Raw genomic sequence first — 19,038 nt, forward strand, 5'->3', positions numbered from 1 at the left:
TTTCTCTAATAATGTTTTTATTTATTTATATATATATATATATATATATATATATATATATATATATAGAGAGAGAGAGAGAGAGAGAGAGAGAAAAAGAGAGAGAGAGAGAGAGTTATACTGCCAGTATATTAGTATCTTGAATCATATTTATTTTTCTCTAATAATGTTTTTTAATCGATTGAAGAGAATTAATGATTTTTAGTATCTACCATGACTTTATCGTGCATAATGATTCTTTCTCTTATGCTTGGCTGATATTTACAAATAAGCTTCTTCTTTATTATATTTGCAACAATTATATATAAAAAAATATCTATATATAGATATAAATTATTTTTCAAAATAACAGCCGATATAGATTATTATCAAGCGGCGATTATTATTAATTTTTGCAGATATCTACTTTACAAAAGAAAAGAGAGAAACAGAGCTACCGACAAGAGCGACTATTCTCAAGTTAATTTTTATTTTATTATCAATAAAAACGATTAATCTTATCGAAAATTATCAAAGGTATATAGAAACAATTTAATAAAAAATTTTATTTTTACTGTACAATCACTTTATTCCGTTTGATTCATCTTTTAATGCGCTTATTATATAAAATTTCTTTATGTAATCATCTCATAATCATTTCCAATAACGAATCCTTTTCCGAGCTTCAGTTCATTCAAATAATGAAACTCATTCTCTATGATATATTATCCTATTTTCTATCCTTTACTATCTTATAAAAAAGCACGATTCACAGATCAATTACGATTTTCGCGTCACACATCGATCAAAAAATAAGTTGACAAAGTAAGAATACTTTTAATGCGCCACACAATTTGCAAGTGGACTCCAGTATTATAATGCTGGGAAGAAACTGGGTCAACCAGATTGGCACAAGATAAATAACTGGGTCATGTGCGCCATTATTGTCGACCTGGGAGCGCATTATCATATATTTCGGAAACACGCTACGCGACAGAACAAAATTGACGGATCGATGGAAAACACCGCGTGCGTGCGTGCGTAGGGGCGTATATACAGTCGGGTCTCTTAATCTACGACATTTTCGGTCCGGAATCTTCCCCTTAAACCTCTGATCCTACGACAAAAATTTGAGAGTGGGGGTATAATTCCCCTTTCGCGGTCCTCTTTAGCATGAGAGGATTTTTTGTCGTAGGATAAGAGGTTTCGTAGCATGAGAGGGTCGTAGGATAAGAGGTCCGACTGTATTGTGAACTTCGATCATGTTTACGATGTTCATCTACGTTACTGAAGTACAGAGAAACCAAATCGAACTTGGTCGCAGCTCTATCACCGTCTCTCGAGCGAGAAGATAAATTGTAGACAATAGAGAGACAGTCGCTGATATTTAACAACTCTTGTGCTCACACTTGCTCCTGATAAGAATGCTCAACTTCGATCGCGAGAAATTTTGTTATTCGAAGAAATACGATTGTAAAAATATAGTCACTTATAATTATTCACTGCTTATAATGTGTTTGTAAAGTTTTATCGCTAAAGATTGTCACACGTATTGCTATTTCGAAATATGTATCTCGTGATATAAAAGATTTATGATAAATGTTTAATCAATTAAACAAATATTTGATGATGCTCTACAATTTTTAAATTTTAATAAAATACCGAGTTGACTTCGTTGAGAATAAAGAATTCAGACTGCTAGAGAGGAAAGATGAGATATAGACAAGTCATTCTTTGTTGATGACGTAGTCATCCTTATTTCTTCGGAATATCACGTGATCATCGTCCACGCAAAATAGTGACCTAACAGGATCGCATCTCCCATCGACCTCGAGACATGTCAGACTAAGATCAACCTATCAGAAGACAACGGCTCATCCATCACGAACATCTGCAATCTCATCGCTCGAGAAATTTGTTCGCTGTAGTTTTGGCAAAATGTCTGAATGCCATCCAGTCCTGTTATGCATTATGTATTAGAATACTATTTTAAAATTACAATAACCTTTTTTTTTGTAGTTATCACTTTTTTATTTAATTTAATTTTTAATTAAAAAAGAATTTACAATTTAAAAAAAAAAAGTATTATTTTATTTTCACGACTATTAAAGCAGAAATATAATCTAATTATGATTTCGAGACTTGCATATAAAGCAAAGAGAATTTTAAGAAACGGCACGACTTGCAAATTTTATGCAGATTTCCGTCACTTCCCACCTAGTCCCGTCTCATGAATCACACATGGCGAACCTGTTTTTCGGTGAAGGCCACCTTCCTTCCTAACGTTAGTCACATTTAGGAAAAACAGTATTTATCAATACTTCATCTTCAACGTGCAAAGCTTTGCTATTGTTAGGCCTGCTACGTTATCGTATCTGATCTGATGAGCGATATATAATATCATATTTTTGCACTTGTTATTTCTAGTTTCGCAATTAGTTTTGCTTTTAACGACAAGATGTCTTATACATATATAACTACACATCTTTGCCGAAATATATACAAAAATCTGTGTAATAATCATTTACATTTATTTATGTACAAATGTGTCTTGCTCTAAATATTATAAGTCAATATAATTTGTGAAAGTGTTGACTTTGAAACAGAACGTTTCGAAAAAAAATTGTGACAAAAACATAATATTTAAACTCGATATTTTCAAAGATATCAACTCGTTTTCAATAAGTTAGATATTTCTAAGAAAAACGTTGTAAAAATATCCAGTTTAAAATCTTGAGGCTCTCTTTATTTCATAGTATAGATCGTATTACATATTACATGATGCATCAACGTGCTCTTTTCACGATGTTTATAGCCAACATACAAACGTTGTTATATTCGATCATCACACGAGTAAGCCATTAAGTGGCTTTGATGCTCGAACAAAAAGCCATCAAGAGCAAATCGAATTACCGAGTATGATCGCATCAGACAACGTATGTCTATTCGCTAAATGGAGCCGCGTAAGCGCACCGTAGTTTTAGCAATTTATTCGACTGGCACGTGTCTAGGCGGAGATCGTGAACTGCGCGTAGGAGGTCACGAAGCATCATTTCATGTATAATACACCACGTGCTGTGTATGCGAATGTATATATTTTCCGATACCATAAATTTCATAACTGCACTTTAACGCATATGAAATTAAAAAACCGTACATTTTTTTGTGCAATGCTTATCTCAGAAATATCTGATTCGAAGAAAAAGAAATACACAACAAAATTTATATTTTATTTATCAAATTTGCAAAAACTACTACTGCGATTTATAGAAAACCGATCGAATATTTCAAGATCGCAAACTTTCACTTCGTTAAGCAAAAAATAAATCGCTGTAACGTAAGAAATTTAACTCGCGAAATTTCTCGACCGCCACGCGATTCCGTTAGAGGAGCTATCTAGCGCGCGCGCGAAAGAGAGTTAAGGTCGCCATCGTGCCGAGCGATGTATGACGTCAGCCCGATATATTTATGAGCACGCCCGAAGAAACCGACTTCGTGCAAATAAGCCGCGAATCGTATACTCCAAATAGTCCGTCATCCATCGTGATACTTTCCACTGGCGATTCTTCCGACACATGTCAGAAAAGGGACCTTACCCCTTCCCTCCCTCTTTTCGTGTTCAAGGTCTTTCACGACGCTTTTCACGCGCGCTTTATTGATCGCGGCGACCAGTGTGGAGTTTCCAAGGTAGCACGTGGCCTTTCAGGTGATTCTCGGACAATGACACCCTAATAATGAGTCGCACGGAACCGCTGAATAATTAAAAGCAAAGAATATTTACGTTTACTAATGTTATAGATAACACTTAAAGTCTACTCGACTTGTTAGAAAAAAAATCGATTCAAATAAATTACAGGACCATTACGTACCGCAACTTGTTTCTTATAGCATATATTGAAGAACCGTTATACTGTTTAAATACTGATTATAGAAGTAGTTAAAAAATTCTACTTTTTCTTTAGTAGAACTTAGAAATTTTTACTAGTGTGTCTAAAATATTCGACTAATTCCAAATATATTGTATTATATAAAGTTATTATTCTAAAAATATGAGTTTTTTGCGTTTAATAAAATTCTTTTATGTTACATAGCTAGAAAAAAGATTGTCCAAAATTATTATTAATATTTTTTTCTCATTTTTTGTTTACATCTAAATAAATCTTAATTTTCTTAAATATTTACGTCTGCTTTTCGTTTCTGTTCTGTTTTCAGAAAATTTTTAACAAATTTATTATTTTTAATAAAAGGCTAGATCCATAGAACTTGTGTGTTTTAGTTAAAAAATGTTTGGATCGCTACTGTCAGAGAATTAATTTCAATGAATTAAAAAGACAGCCGTACATCTCCGGCCTTGATTTATATATATATGCGTTCACAAAAAAAGAAAAAAAAACAAGAAGTAGATAAAGAATTTTGAGGTAATGACATGGAAAAAGTTTCGCATGAAACGCGTGTGATCAATTGCTACTGCGTCGATAGAGCCCAGCTCCGATATCGATCCTATTGCGCGCAAGTGAGATTTTTCGCCAGTCGATCAAAGCCTAAAAATATACGGCTTTATGCTCTTAATTGCTGATAACTTTGAAACACGGCAAGGGTTTCCGTGCTACTACTCGAGGTAGTATCGAATTACGGAAGGTATACGCCAACGGCACTTGGAGGGTATCCCAATCGTGTGCGGGCGAAAGCTTACGCCACGATAATTTGAGAAGCAAATTTTTCGTCATTGCCGACTTTACACCTATAATTGATTGGCATGCGAAATTATCAGGCAATTATATCAGCTTCGAATTTTTTAATTATAATTTATAATTTTTTAACTTAGATTCTTAATGTTCATGCATTATACCACAAGTTACGAGCTTTTTATATATTAATTAATCAATTATTACTGTAAATATTGAATAATTATACTTTAATTTAATAAACTTTATGAAAAGCGCAATATTGCATTGTATATTATTTTTTAATTGGCGTGCAACAATTTTACGTAATAATATTTTTTATTCTAAGTCAGTAAAATAATTTTCTTTTTTAACAAACAATTACAGCGATCTCATAGATGACGCTTATTTAAAAAAAAAAGAAAAAAAAAGCATGTTAAATAAACACAATTTCAGAACAATTTTCCAGGACAATGAATAGAAGTATTCAATCATTTCTCAAAATATGAAAAAAAAAACATTGTTAGCAAATTGCCACTTATATCTGAAATAATTATATTTTAATTTTATATAACATAGATTAAATGTATGTGTGTAATATGATAAATAATCTAAATATAAATAATGTTTTAAGGTGACATAATTTCCCGATGATTCTAAAGACGACACGGTATCATATTCTAAAGCATTGAAAAAAATAATCCCCAGGAGATTATCTTCGACCTTGAGCAAGTGTATTCAATTTGATCAGGGTATTAATCATTTTGAAGCTTCTCAATGATTGGTCAGAAAGACGAAGCTCTATTACTCTCCAACAATAAGAGACTCGATAGTAATAAAACCGAAAATAACAAAGGTTAACATTAATATTCTATATCGATAATCACGATCGGTGGACCGCATGAACAATCGGTCGTTCCTTTGTGCGACCGCCATGCACGCGATGGAGGGGGTCGCGAGAAGGGCGCGAAAGAAGGGGTGGCAAAGTAACCACTATATTGATCACTGACCTTTCCTGCGGCCAAACGGCCCGAAGAACGTGCCGTTCTTGCCGATGACGTTATCGTCGATGTACTTGAGCAGCTTCGTGGTGTCTTCCCCTTTCTTCGCGGCGATCGACTTTACGGGGCGTGGTGGAACAACCCTCTGATTATTACCACCGACCACGGTAACGTTGATGTTGGTGGTGGCAGCGGTGGTGATGGTGGTGGTGCTGGTTGTGCTGATCACGGGGTTGTTGAAGGCTACGGTGACGGTGGTGGTGGCGGTGGTATTGGTCGTGATCGTCGAGCTTGATGTCGATGATGTCGGCTGGGCGGCCTGGAGGCCGAGAGCGGAGCTGGTGGACACGGCGACATTCGAAGGACATGTCTCCTCTGCCAGGGAGCTGATCCTGCGCTGCGGGCCGCTCCAGCTCTTACCGCAAGAGATCTTCACCGAGCAGCTCATCCTCTCATAATAATCGCAGCAGATTTCATAGTAAAGTCAATCAATCGCAATGATGGTGCACTAGTCACATCCGGGACGTCCGGGTGGATCCCAGAAGGAATAATAATCCCGGAAGGGATTCTATCTCACTCGGTGCGCATCCCTGCGAAATAGTACGATGTAGTTGGATCGTCGAAGGTTCACGTTAGTCGCACGTGTTTATCACTCTGCTTCTACGGCGAGTCGCGTTTGCGATATCGGCGATCTTTATTTCCACAGTCCTACTTTCCCAAGCCAGCTCCAACGAGAAAAATGATTTCCCAGAGAGACTTTCTTCTTCTCAACTCGACACCGTTTTTCTCTTCAATGTCTAATCTGTCCTCTACTCTTGCATAAGAATATCTTGAAGCTGTCCATCAGGTGAATGACCGGCAGTTTAACCTGGCGCTCTATTTTCACACTTTTTAAATCTCCCTGCCCACGAGACTCTTGACGTGAGGATCGATCTTGATGTCGATCGTGCGGGCGGCTTTCCCGATGGCAGATTGGCGTGGAGCGCGATAAAAATACAACACAAACAATCTCCTCGAGCGCCGAGGCGAGACTGAGTGTCTGGTAGACGGCGAGCTGCCCGGTTCGCCAATGACGTCACCTCGCCACGCAGGCGCCTGAGAGTCTCGCCATGCTGCGGGCGCATCTTTTCTCTCCCTCTTTCGCTATCTCTTTTCTCTTTCTCTCTCTCTGGAACGAAGCGCGCATCGCGATATCGCGGATGGATACTTCTGCGCCGCAAATTGCCGTAAATTTGTCGACGCGCGATTTCTTATCGGAAGATCATCGAGACTGTTTGTCAACGATAGTTTTCGGAGCACGTTACTCCGACGTGCGTTTCTATTCGCGCGAACTCTTTCTCACCCCGTCCCCTGCCCCGCAAAGATGTCAACACGCATACATACACAGATGGCGGTACATACTTTGGAGATAGTCGCGTAGCTATTCGGGTTAGATTAACTATATGTATACATACCTATCGATCGCATCGCTTTTTCGCGTGATTAAAATTACAACGCTGTTTTCACGGCATGTGTAATGTAAACGCGTGAATAATCGATTTCACAAACGAGATACACGCATTGTATTTGCTCTGAAATTAATTAAGCGAAAAATACATGATTAAACCTAGATTGCTTCTCATATTTTTTCGATGCTATTCTGGAATGTAATTGATGACAACAAATTGTTGTTAAGGCATCGTTTTTTAATAAATCTCAGAATTTGGTATTCAAAAGAAGAATTTTTTTTACGTATAATTATAGACGCAATAAAGACGGATTGAATATTTCCCTCTTCTTCCCTCCCCTTCTTTTGATCAAATATTGCACGCAATTTACAAGATAAAGAAAACAAATTTTAATCAGTGTCTTTCTAATCTAAGTCAAAGAAAGATAAAGACATGGAAAACATTGCACTCTTTTTTAATATTGGTACACGTGTATTTATTAAGTGAGAATGTAATTTACACTTTTAGCACATTTATAAATATGATTGTAGAAAACAATCAAATTCTTCAATCCGATGTATAAAAAAGTCCTTTGAAAAATTATATAGGTATATCCGAAGAAAGGAGTATGTAAATCATTTCTTGAATAAATTTATGTTGAGAAAAACAAACCAAATGCATTAGTTAAATGTATAAAAATGTTTAAAAATAAAGTAACAAAATAATGTTTATTAATTATTAAAATGTTATAATTTTATTATTACGTAATATGTATCTCGCCCGCGAATAATATTCTACGATTAAAATATTTCCATTATAAAATCCATAATTTAATCAACGTTGTTTAATTGGTTTGCATAATACGTTTTCGCGATTTTACTAATTAAAATAAAGATGATGTCATTCTCTTCACGTTGCTTTCACATTTCTAGCGAATAAAGATTGCCCAGTTAAGTCATATCTTAATGTGACCCTGTGGGTTATGCCCCAGACTTGATGATGAGAGAGAATCCGATAGTTTTATCAAAAGTAGATACGACTAACCCAATTAAACTGCTTAATCAACACCTCCCTTCCTCTGTTTTCGTTATCATTTTCGTCGTCGCAACAACACGATGACAAATTGTCACAGGTCGACGAAGTGTTTGTGTAATGGAAGAATAAAATGAATTTCACGAAGTCAACAGATAATAATGCAGTACACATGTTTATATCATCGACAGCTGCTCTCCATGTGACACACTCGCACCAATGTCTCTCTTTCTAACAGCTGAATAATTATCAGCCAACGAGTATCTTTTTTTTGACGGATAGTTAATCATATGGCTAAAGTCAAACATTAATAACGGAGCTTGTGCAATGATAATACTGAATTTATCGTACATACTGATCGTAAAGCCGTAATTACCGAATATAAAAGAGGGCTTGACAGAGCTATCAAAGAGAATCGTCAGCCAAATAGATAAATTAATAAATCGATCAACCAAGTGATAGATATGTTTGTTTGCAAAAGCAATAGATATTTTTTAGAAACTATCAATAAAATCATTTTTTACGAACATGTTTTTTGACACGAAGAATTCCAAGTAACTCATCATTAAACGTGTTGTCTATTATTTTTTAACGCTTCTCCTTCAAAATGCCATTAACGCATTTATTCTACATGCCAATTCTGTAACATATAGAGAAGTAACAAACACGTATCGTTTTCATTTATATGATCGTTTGAAAGACTCACTTGTATGTATTTTATGCTGATTATAGGTACTGAATGGAAGTCTGGAAGTCTATTTGAAATACAACAAGAAATAGAAATACAAATTGTCGAACGACGTTACGTCATCGTGAACCTGCTGCTGTGTCTATATCAATCTTCAAATAAACTCTGTAGAAGTTGATATCAATTAAATAATAAACGCTTTCTACCGACATGATTTTATTGAAATTCATCCATGTCAAATGCTTTAAAATAATCTTTCATCAAATTTAAGTCTGCAAATATATGAATATCAATAGTCAATGTCCGTTGTTAAAGTTCAAAAAAGATGTGCGCGAACGAATCTTCGTTAGCTTTGCATACGGATCGATTTACTCAAGAGATACATCAAAGAAAAATCATGCACAATATAAATAATTTCAACACGAATGTTAGATATAAGGTGAAAAGAAATGATAAAACGACGAACATGAACGCGAATATTCGAAAATTCGCACTTGCTGTACATATGCTCAGTATATACTTAAGACGAAGACTATACAAAGCAATTCTCGTTGTTGTCTCATCATTCGAGTCCCGTCACGCGAATGACAACAAAGTGACACAATAGTCATAAAAGCCAGCGTCGAGAGAGAGAGAGAGAGAGAGAAAGAAAAGGAAAATGCCAGTCGAAATTTATCGCTATCACGAAACATTTAACGCATAAAATAAAACATATAATATAAAAATGTATGCATCAAATAAGATTCTTTTCCTTCTCCTTTGTCCATTATATTTTAAATTAATCTCAATTATTATCATGTATTTTTTATTTTGTTTTGTTGACTCATCATTAGTATGCCTAAAATAATTCCGATTAATCGAGCGCGTTTTTTCAAGATTTAATAGAAATTATTGTTTCTTAAATCCTTCAAAAATGGTAATCTCACGATTTTACTTTTCTTCAATTCTGAACGATTATTGTGCGATCAAAATCTATCGCTACATGTAACATGTAACCCTTGACGAGCAAACTCTCCATGGTAACAAAAGTGGACTGTTGGAAACTTCGAAGTCGAAAGGTCTGGATATTCCCACTTTCTGTCGTATATATAACCTTGCCACGCGCGGTAAGAAAGCGGTGCATCTTTCAGACTTTTTGCGAAAAATATCCGAAATGCTGAAATTTCAACGTCCCACCCCGGAGGATCTCAAGATCGCCGCGTCCATAGAACATAAACGACAACTCGAAGAAGCGAGAAAACTGCGCATCTTTAACCCTCGCGTTAGAAAAATTGGAGTAAGAGTCAAATTCTGTCTCTAAATATATTAAGAGATTGTTTAATTTTTTTTATCTCTTATTTTTTCATTCAAATTTTCCATTTTTAAATAATTTTATTTAACCAAAACTTAAGTTGTTTTTTAATCATTTAATATTATAAAATTCGCTTAACTAAGATATAGTCTCCAATTTATCTCGCTTTATACGTTTTGTTGTACTTCATACTTAATTCATAAATTCCACAAGCTTCATTTAATGTAGCACATTGATGTAACAGTTAGATTTTAACGTATGAGAAGTTGCTTAATGTGATACTTAGTATTTACACGATTGTTTCACTGACATTTACAGATAGACAAGGCATTCTTGGATAAGCAAGTCGAGGAAAAGCAGCGGCGGCATGAGTGGGAACAAGCGAAAGAATGTCAATTGGACGAAGCACTTATTCGCAATAGCCAGCTCGCCGTGCATTTGGAGAGGCAGCAAGAGGAGGTAATCGAGTGCCGTCAATACCGATAATTACGCGGGAATGTTCGCTCGATACAGCTGGTACTTGCAATTTTTCGGAGTTACGTACCGCGTCGCGATAAAAAGCACTCGTTCACGGTGAAGAGAAGAATGCTTTTTCCATTCGCAGGAAAGAAGAAAAATAAATAAGGAGATCGAGTGCTTTCGGCGGGTACATCAACGAGTCGAGGACCGTCGAGATTACGACCTGTATGATCCCGAAACGCTGAAGAAATCACTTCCAACCCGAGTGGACGATGATCCGAGCTTGGGACCAGCGTCTGCTCAAAAGTGCGTAAATAGTCTGATTAATTTCACTAATAAATAAGTAGTGCAAGAAAAAAGTTCCGGAAGAGTTTATCTCGGTTTTCCAAGAAGATAGAAGTATGCGCAACGGTTATGAAATCATTTTTTCCCCCTGTAATCAATGACGTTCGGCGATCTTTATTAAAATTATCTTAATATCGAAATATTAAAGCCTATCGTGATTTTAAAGATTTATTTTAATCTCTATTCCATAATTATTATGCATAGTATAATAATATCCTTTATTTCTCGGTACGGTCAATCGACTTTCTTTAAATATATTTGTCGTAAGAATCCTCGAAGCAGATAATAACTTAATTCACAGCCTGCTCACCCTGGCGAAATGATAATGAACGTAAGGAAAAGAATCGCAAAAGAGAAAAGAAACAATGAAATATTATGGCTGTACAGGTTCGAGGGCGAGGATTGTAATCTTCGCGAGCGATTGAAAGTACAGAAGGAGCAGATGCGTTGGTGGATCCAGAGGCAAAAAGAGGAGCGCGAGGCGATTGAAAAGGCACGACGAGATACCGAGGAAGCCTATCAGGAAGTCATCCTCTCCAGGGACAAGCGCGCGATGATGTTGACACGAATGGAAGAAGAATGCCGACGAAGGTTGAACGAAGCAACGGCGACATTTAATCGCTCTCTGGTATAGAAAATTCTCCATTTACATTTTTGATCGACGAAAACCGATGCAAAAAATGAGAGATTGTGTATCCATGTGATCCATTTCATTTAAAAAATTTAAAAAATTCATTGATCTTCGAAATGTTTTTTTTTCTGAATTGATAGATGGATCCGTGTGCGATGCTGCTATTGTTCAAAACTACTTCGTAAATCGCGATTTGTAATAAAAACCGCTTTACGCGTAAATAATAGCATTGTGAGATGGCATGTTGACCATGTCTGATAAAAGGATAAAAATATTTACATTTGAATACGCGCCCACTTATGATAAGTAAAGTGATCGATCTAAGTATTGCTACATTTTATATAATAATGTTGACACGCATTAGAATATGTGCTGCCTGTCTATTTATGTATGCCTCCGCTTTTATTCTCTTGGTTTCTATATATTACAGAATCAGTCTCCTTTATATCGGACTTCGTCAAAGGAAAATTCCAATCTAATCTGCATATAAATTGTATTACAAGAAAACTTCTTTTTTTAACTAAAAAAAAAAACTATACGAGAAAAATAAATGAGTGCTATTTTTAAAAATATTTACTATTTTTGTATATAGCGTTAAAAAATCTATAGAACAAAAATTAATATTAATTTATGCTATTGTTATGAAGATGTGTTTTCAGAGAAAATACGTTTCTGCTATATAGTTAAGTCTTTCTTTTGTCAAGAGAATAAAAGTGATCGAGAAACGTTTAATTGTAATCTATAACAAAGACAACTTAACAAAAGATTTTTTTTGCGTAAGTCTGCATAAATTTTAACTTGCCGCAGGATATAAAAGTCGCCTACATGATTCTCTCGCGGTCGATGAATAAACCTCGTGACATCATGGTGCAAAGTACTGCGATAATTTGCTTCGATAACCATAACAAAATGCCGTCAATTTTTCTTTCTTTCCGCCATCGTATTTAACTCAATATTAATCCTGTTTCTTCGTTCGTGCCGGCGTCCCTGGCCCTTTTTCTTCGTCCCCAAGGTAGGTTCGTGGAATTTATTTCCGCTCGATTGCAGGCCGAGGAGCAGCAATGCCGTCGTCACTGTGAAGCCATTCAAGATGAGGAGGACAAGAAAGCGGAAATCTATAATCACGTGACTGGAGGTTTCCTCACCGAAGCTAGAGAACAGGCCGAGAGCATTCGTGGTCCGCACAGGCCGTTAGCGGACCGACACAAGGGCATGACTGCGGATGAGTTGAAGGTCTTCAGGGACGCTCAGCTGGAACAAATGGAAGAGATTCGAGTTAGTATGAGGAAAAAAGTTGAACTTTTTTTGTATTAAGAAAGTTTAAGAAATTTAATCTTCTTTAACTATCCAATATAATTATCACAAAACAATTTTGTTGTTAATTTTATTATTTTTTTATGTTTATTTTGTCCATTGTTGTAACTTTTAAATTTCACAATACGAAAATTTATTTCCATGTTTTACAAAAATATTTATCATTTATTTATATTTATCTCTGTATGTTAAATTCTTTAATCCTTAATCTTACCAAAAATAATTAGAGCAATTATTTTTTAACGATTGGATTTCGACGCGTGAATTCAGAGTTCGAATTTAAAGCAGAAAATGAAATGTATAATTTTACAATAATACACGTTAATCTGATGATATAGCCTAAGTGCCAGTGATATCTGTAGATAAAGCCTGAATGCGTCATGTATGATATGCCATAAAATAGCAGACCATAATGATATGTGTATTATTAGTATATTCAGAACAAGTGTTTTCGACTTTGTTAATGCAAGATATTTCAAATATTTATCGACACTATATAAATTTTCTCCAAAATATTAATTTTAAGATTATAAATATATGTCTTTCAGAAAATTAAATTGGAAGAAAAAAAAATGACCGACGATTGGGATCGCTTAATGAATTCACATCTTCAAGCTGCATATGCGTATGAGCAAGACTTAAATAAGAAAAAATCGTAAGATTCTGTAACTATTTTTTGACTTTTTTGAATTCTTTTATATTTTTTTCTCAAGAAAGAGAAAGATAATTGCATTTTTTAATTTGTTTGGAAGATTTTTACATATTTATATATTCAAGATTCATGTTGGAATAGGTAAAAAAAAATGTGATACTTGATAAATTATATTCTTAAATTATATTCTTTTAGGGAACTTAATAAGAAAATCGCGGAGGAAAATTTGCAACTTGCCGAACAACAGAAGTTACACCAGGAATATCTGAACCGTGTCATTTATAAGAACCAGACAACCGCCGCTTTCTACGAACAATTTAACAAAGGGACACGTTGAAAGCACAAACAAGTTTTTGCAATATATTTTTCCAAAATTAATGTAAATTAAAAAAACAATAACTTTACCCAATCAATTTTTTATAAAAAAGGTGATAAATCAAAATGTATCAATAACTCTATTGTACTAGAAAATCGAGACATCAAAAATTTCAATTATCCAGATATATTCAAATTAATAATCAATAAAATTCTTTCTTTTAATAGTTCTATAATTATTATTATAATTTATTAAATATCTGCAAAAGTTTATTACATTTGATAAAAAATAATGTAATATTATCTATAGTTGATAACGTTTGCTACTCAATCGATATATGTCCATGTGCGAATATACAAAATCGCGGAGATAAGTTCTCGTATTAGTGGATTCGATAAATCAGAAAATTTATCAAATACTAGTGCCGACTCTCGGTAACTGAGTTTACGATATCATAATTCATAATGGATATATATGCAAAATATAGTTTATATACGCATACACACCAAATTTTAGGAAATTAAAATTTAAAGGGTGGCACATTGTGTGATATCATATATTTCAATTAAGTATCTCATCAAGATAAGATTACATTTACTTTGTTTCTTCGATTGTCAAGTAGAATTTAATATCACAGTATTTATATATTTATTATCCTTACTTTAAATAGTATAAAATTTATTTGTTAATATTCTAGAATATTTTTTTATAATTTTGTATCTTATGCTAAATATTTAAACGTAATATTTAAACATGTTGTGTATTTTCGATAGATATAGATTAAAATTTGTGTCGCATACAATATATTATTATAATCACGCCATGTTTGCACCATCAAAGAGCTTATATTAATATTTTAGATATGTTAATATTTTAAATATCAAAGTATGTTTACATATATTTTTGTCAAACATGTCGTTAGAATGACAAACAATAATAAAAAAGATATAATAAAATCAAATTATCTTTAAATACTTATTAGAGAGAATTGAATCTTATGCTATTAGGAAAAAAGAGAGACTAAATTAAATATAATTGATATTCATAATAAAAAAAGATCCGTAAAAGATAATGTATATTTGAGATATAAAATTAAAACAGGACGGATGCAAGTGATGTAATTAAATCATTGTAAAATCTTTCCTTTGCTCGACACATATTTACTTTTTCTCTCCTTTCTTCTCCCCCTCCCCAAAAAACACGCCAGATGATGACTCACTTATTATCAGACGAGCGGAGCGCCATAGCCAGAACTTGTTGCATCTGTATTCTGACATCTAGTTTCTTTTCCTCTGGCACCTGTCTGATAATCGGCAACAATGATAAGAGAAACATTTTATCGTAATCATCCTCGTCAAGAGTAACGCGTTGGCTGCTATGTGAGGAGAGGATATCGTGTATCTCGTTGTCGAAGGGCGTAAAAGATGTCTCGCACAGCTGTTTCGAATAACGTGGACACACCTTGTAAGATGGAGTACCTGCTTGAAGATATTCTCTGCTACCTGTTATGGAGCCGCCTCCTTGAGAAAGAGGATCGTATTCCTCGATCACGGGATTGTCCATCTCGCCCTCGCTCTCTTCCGACTTGCAAGAGATCATCACAGAACCTCTAAATCAAAGAAATTTGAATGTTAATCAAATTATTACGTATCAATTGTATCAATCTTTAGTCAACAAATGGATGGATGATACCTTTTGTTTTCCACCGTCGGCATAAGAAATAGCAATCGATCGAAATACATGTATTTCTTCCGTTTTCGTCCGGCAGGCCCGGACTTTTGCGATTTTTGAAGTTTGAGTTCTTTCATAAAGTAATCTCGTATATTCCTCCATTTTCCACGCAAATTTTTTTCTAAAAATATCACAGCTCGATAATTTATTAAAATTATTCTCAGGACAATCGATGTCAAAATTATATAAAACAATAAAAATTTCTTAAATAAATTTCTTAAAGAACGAGGCCCTGAAAAAGAGACAAGTTTTAAGATGTCAGAAAAATAAAATTTTAAGATCGATATAACAAAAAATAAATTAACATTGATTCCTTTTACAATAAAGGAAAAAATAAATACGCATTAAGTATTAATTATGTTAATAATACCATGATTTTGAAAAAATAAAACCATATAAAAAAAAATCTTCAAAACTTTTTCTCAAGTTTCTTCTAGTAAATATATCTTTGAATTTAGAAATTTAATAAAATGCGTCACACATATATCACGATATATAATTAATGTCAAAATTAAAAAATGCAAAAATTTCTTCACCATTTTCAAACCTAAAATCACGCGATCAGAGAGGTTGAAAAATTTGTTTATACATTGATATCTAACGCAGATATCTGCTTAATAAAGTCTGCCATGAAGATTATTCGATATCTTTTCGATGATCGCAAGTGTCGCAAGCGCGGAAAATATCGATTCGCGCGAATGCTAAATGTCCATCGTGCTCGACGGACGGCAACGCGGCTGGAGGAATCCGGATCGATCAATCGCGGCGGGACGTATATATGCTATATACCTTCCACGTTTCTCTCTTCGTCCGTCAAGCGCGCCCAATTCGGTACCATCACCTGGCAGACCTCGTCCCACGCAGTCATCTTGGCATTACGGTCGTTGTACTCGCCGCGATTCACATCATAGATCGCCGGTCGTCTCTCTATCTCCTCGATAAATCTCTCCGTATCAAACATCAAGATTTTCAAGATTTTCTCCCTTTCTTCAGTCTCTCACTCAGGATCTTCCTCCTTCCTTTCGATTCGATCTCGCACCTTTTGCGGCGAGACGATTGAACTATATTTGAAAGTCCTTTCGCGATCGAAATCGGAAACTTGCGCGGATGGATCAGAGGGTCTTAACGTTACTCCGAAAACGGCGATGAAAGAAAAATCTTTCAACTGAGGCAAGAAAAAGAGTTTCTTGCCTTCTTTTTCTTAAAGAAGTCGAACTTGAAGGGTCACGCAAATGATTAATCGGCGCAATGATCCATTCGCCGCGTAAAACAGCTTTTCCGTCGCACCGGTAGAATTCTCGATCGATCGGTATACTCGAAAGTATAACGTAGTCGAAATAGGCGACGGAACAGCCGCAGGCGGTCCCAAGCCGTGCGCGTCCAACGTTCGCGTCACGTCGCGTCCTCGACAGCAGCTTGCGCGTCACTGCGGAGAAACCGTTGAACGGCCAGCACGGCTTTGGTATCATGGCGACCCGGCAAATGCGGTTGCGGTTGCGGAGCGGAATCTATGCCGCCCGCGACGTTGCCAGACCAGCGCATCGGTAGAGCCGCGCGCGGGTCGAGAGCGGGCTGAAAGACGGCGGAACCGCGTCGCCGCGCAACATCACGACCAGACCAACAGTCATAGTAGTCAGACACGTAGACGCCGCGCCGCGCCGCGCCGCGAGATATTCGCGTGCCGGAAGGATTTTTTCCAGGATGTTGCGTTATATTAAGTTGTTATCGCGAAGGCTTTCCTCATCATTCTATTCGTCAAATAAAGCTTGAAAACGAGATTACACAGTTCCGAAGCTATTAAATAATTAAGCTTTAGTAGTATTAATATTTTTCCATTTTATTCCATCCAAAAAGAAAACTTCTCCAATATAATATAAGGAGATAGTTTATAATAGATAGTCACAAACATATTGCATAATTCTATGAAAATATGAGAAAGAGAGAGAGAGAGAGAGAGAGAGAGAGAGAGAGAGAGAGAGAGAGAGAGAGAGAGAGAGAGAGAGAGAGAGAAGTTTAGTAGATTTTATTTCGTCTTGTGATAAAATAATCTCTTAAGCATATAGTCTATATTTTAATTTTTTAAAGATTCACAAATGCGAAATTTGTGGCAGCTTTATTTTTCTAGCAATAAAAAAATATTAATTGCCAAGCAAGTTGAGAGTAACGTGTAAAAATGCATTACGAGAATAATAAATAGTAATTGGATCAAATTAACAAATTAATAAGGCAATCTCTACGCATGTTGAATCAATAAGTCAAGAACAGAAAAAAAATATGTTAAACAACGGTTTTAAGACGTGCATTGGATGTTCTCTGCATTTTGCAATGAGAAAGATAAGAGTGATTATCGAAATAAAATAAAGTGGTCAATTTACTTTTGATAAGAATGTCAAAAATGTGACAGCTGTACACATTTTTTTTTTTTACATATCTCCTATACATTTTTTTTATATGTCTCATATACATCACAATAAGTCGTATCATACATATTATATGAAGAATGTAAATATTGTTTGTAATTGATTGTTATTTTCCTTTTGCTGATCAATATGTGCACGCGACAACCGGATGAGAACCGCGAGATTCACATCTCGCGAGATGTTCTCTCGAAATAATATCATCGATATATCGATGAATTCTCCAAGACCCATCTCGCACAAGAGATATACCCTCCAGCCCTTCATGAATGCGGAATTCGCGCCGCCGCAACGTTGCCAAACCTTTTGCCTTCAGTGTCGGAATTCACGTGTTGCTACGCGACATCACGCGACATAGTCGCGTGTACGTGAGCGTGTGTGCGTGGTTACGGCAACGTCGACGCGTTTCTACCGCACTGTTATCGACCGTAGCAGCCGTTGCGGATCGCGAACGAAATCGACGCTACCGTATCAGACAAATATGGAATCACACGAGCGGCGTATTATTTTTTTAACGCTATCTTTCCGATGTATCTCGAAAGTTACATACTACGCCGCATCTGTATGTAAATTTAATATTTATTTCAATTATTGGATTTTTTACTTACAATTAAAAAATTGTTGAAAAATACTACTCATTGCTTAGAATATATAAAGAAAATTGAAGCAGTGCTTTCAATGGCGATTTAATATCATCGCAATATTTAGAAAAAGTCCAAGGAATTAATAAAAAATTGTTTGCTGACTTGTTTGTTGAATATCTGAATGACATAATAATATGTAAAACAGATTTTTGAGAAATGAGATAATTATATTATACACATTAATGTCGTAACAAATAAGGTCTTGTATAAATGTGTATGAGAATCGGAATTATATAGTATATATAGCAATCATATAATGTAGCACTTTGAATGTAAATTTACGAGAAGATTACAAGGGACAAGTAAGTACCATTAATTTGCGATAAGTGCCATTTATTCAAACGTAGGAACGATTCGTCGCGAAGTCGCGTGTACTGATCCAATGATTAATAAGGAACACTGAACTCTATACTGGAATGAGCTGTGTAGTTCAAAATTCGATTAGAC

General features: G+C 35.2%; 3 protein-coding genes across 3 annotated transcripts in view; 1 reads left to right on the top strand and 2 right to left on the bottom strand.

Annotated features, from left to right (window-relative positions):
• LOC140669994 (uncharacterized) overlaps positions 1-6,698 on the bottom strand; it is a 49,041-nt gene extending 42,343 nt beyond the window's left edge. The window contains exon 1 of the mRNA XM_072900287.1: positions 5,654-6,698. Coding sequence (XP_072756388.1) covers positions 5,654-6,092 — 439 coding nt within the window. The 5' untranslated portion in view covers positions 6,093-6,698. The remainder of the gene's footprint in view (positions 1-5,653) is intronic.
• A 3,171-nt stretch (positions 6,699-9,869) lies between these two features.
• Positions 9,870-13,978, top strand: LOC140670001 (RIB43A-like with coiled-coils protein 2). Its single transcript, XM_072900317.1, has 7 exons — positions 9,870-10,067; positions 10,401-10,541; positions 10,687-10,847; positions 11,274-11,514; positions 12,565-12,792; positions 13,380-13,486; positions 13,679-13,978. The coding sequence occupies exons 1-7, from the start codon at positions 9,945-9,947 to the stop codon at positions 13,818-13,820; spliced, it is 1,143 nt and encodes a 380-aa protein (XP_072756418.1). The 5' UTR covers positions 9,870-9,944; the 3' UTR covers positions 13,821-13,978.
• On the bottom strand, positions 12,641-17,341 carry LOC140670006 (uncharacterized). The gene is made up of 4 exons (XM_072900331.1): positions 16,320-17,341; positions 15,492-15,651; positions 15,019-15,408; positions 12,641-12,768 (listed from the first exon to the last, which is right to left on the bottom strand). The coding sequence occupies exons 1-4, from the start codon at positions 16,489-16,491 to the stop codon at positions 12,765-12,767; spliced, it is 726 nt and encodes a 241-aa protein (XP_072756432.1). The 5' UTR covers positions 16,492-17,341; the 3' UTR covers positions 12,641-12,764.
• Positions 17,342-19,038: the final 1,697 nt, after the last annotated feature.

The sequence above is a fragment of the Anoplolepis gracilipes genome, chromosome 10 (assembly GCF_047496725.1).
Source record: "Anoplolepis gracilipes chromosome 10, ASM4749672v1, whole genome shotgun sequence".
In the NCBI taxonomy this organism is placed as follows: domain Eukaryota; kingdom Metazoa; phylum Arthropoda; class Insecta; order Hymenoptera; family Formicidae; genus Anoplolepis; species Anoplolepis gracilipes.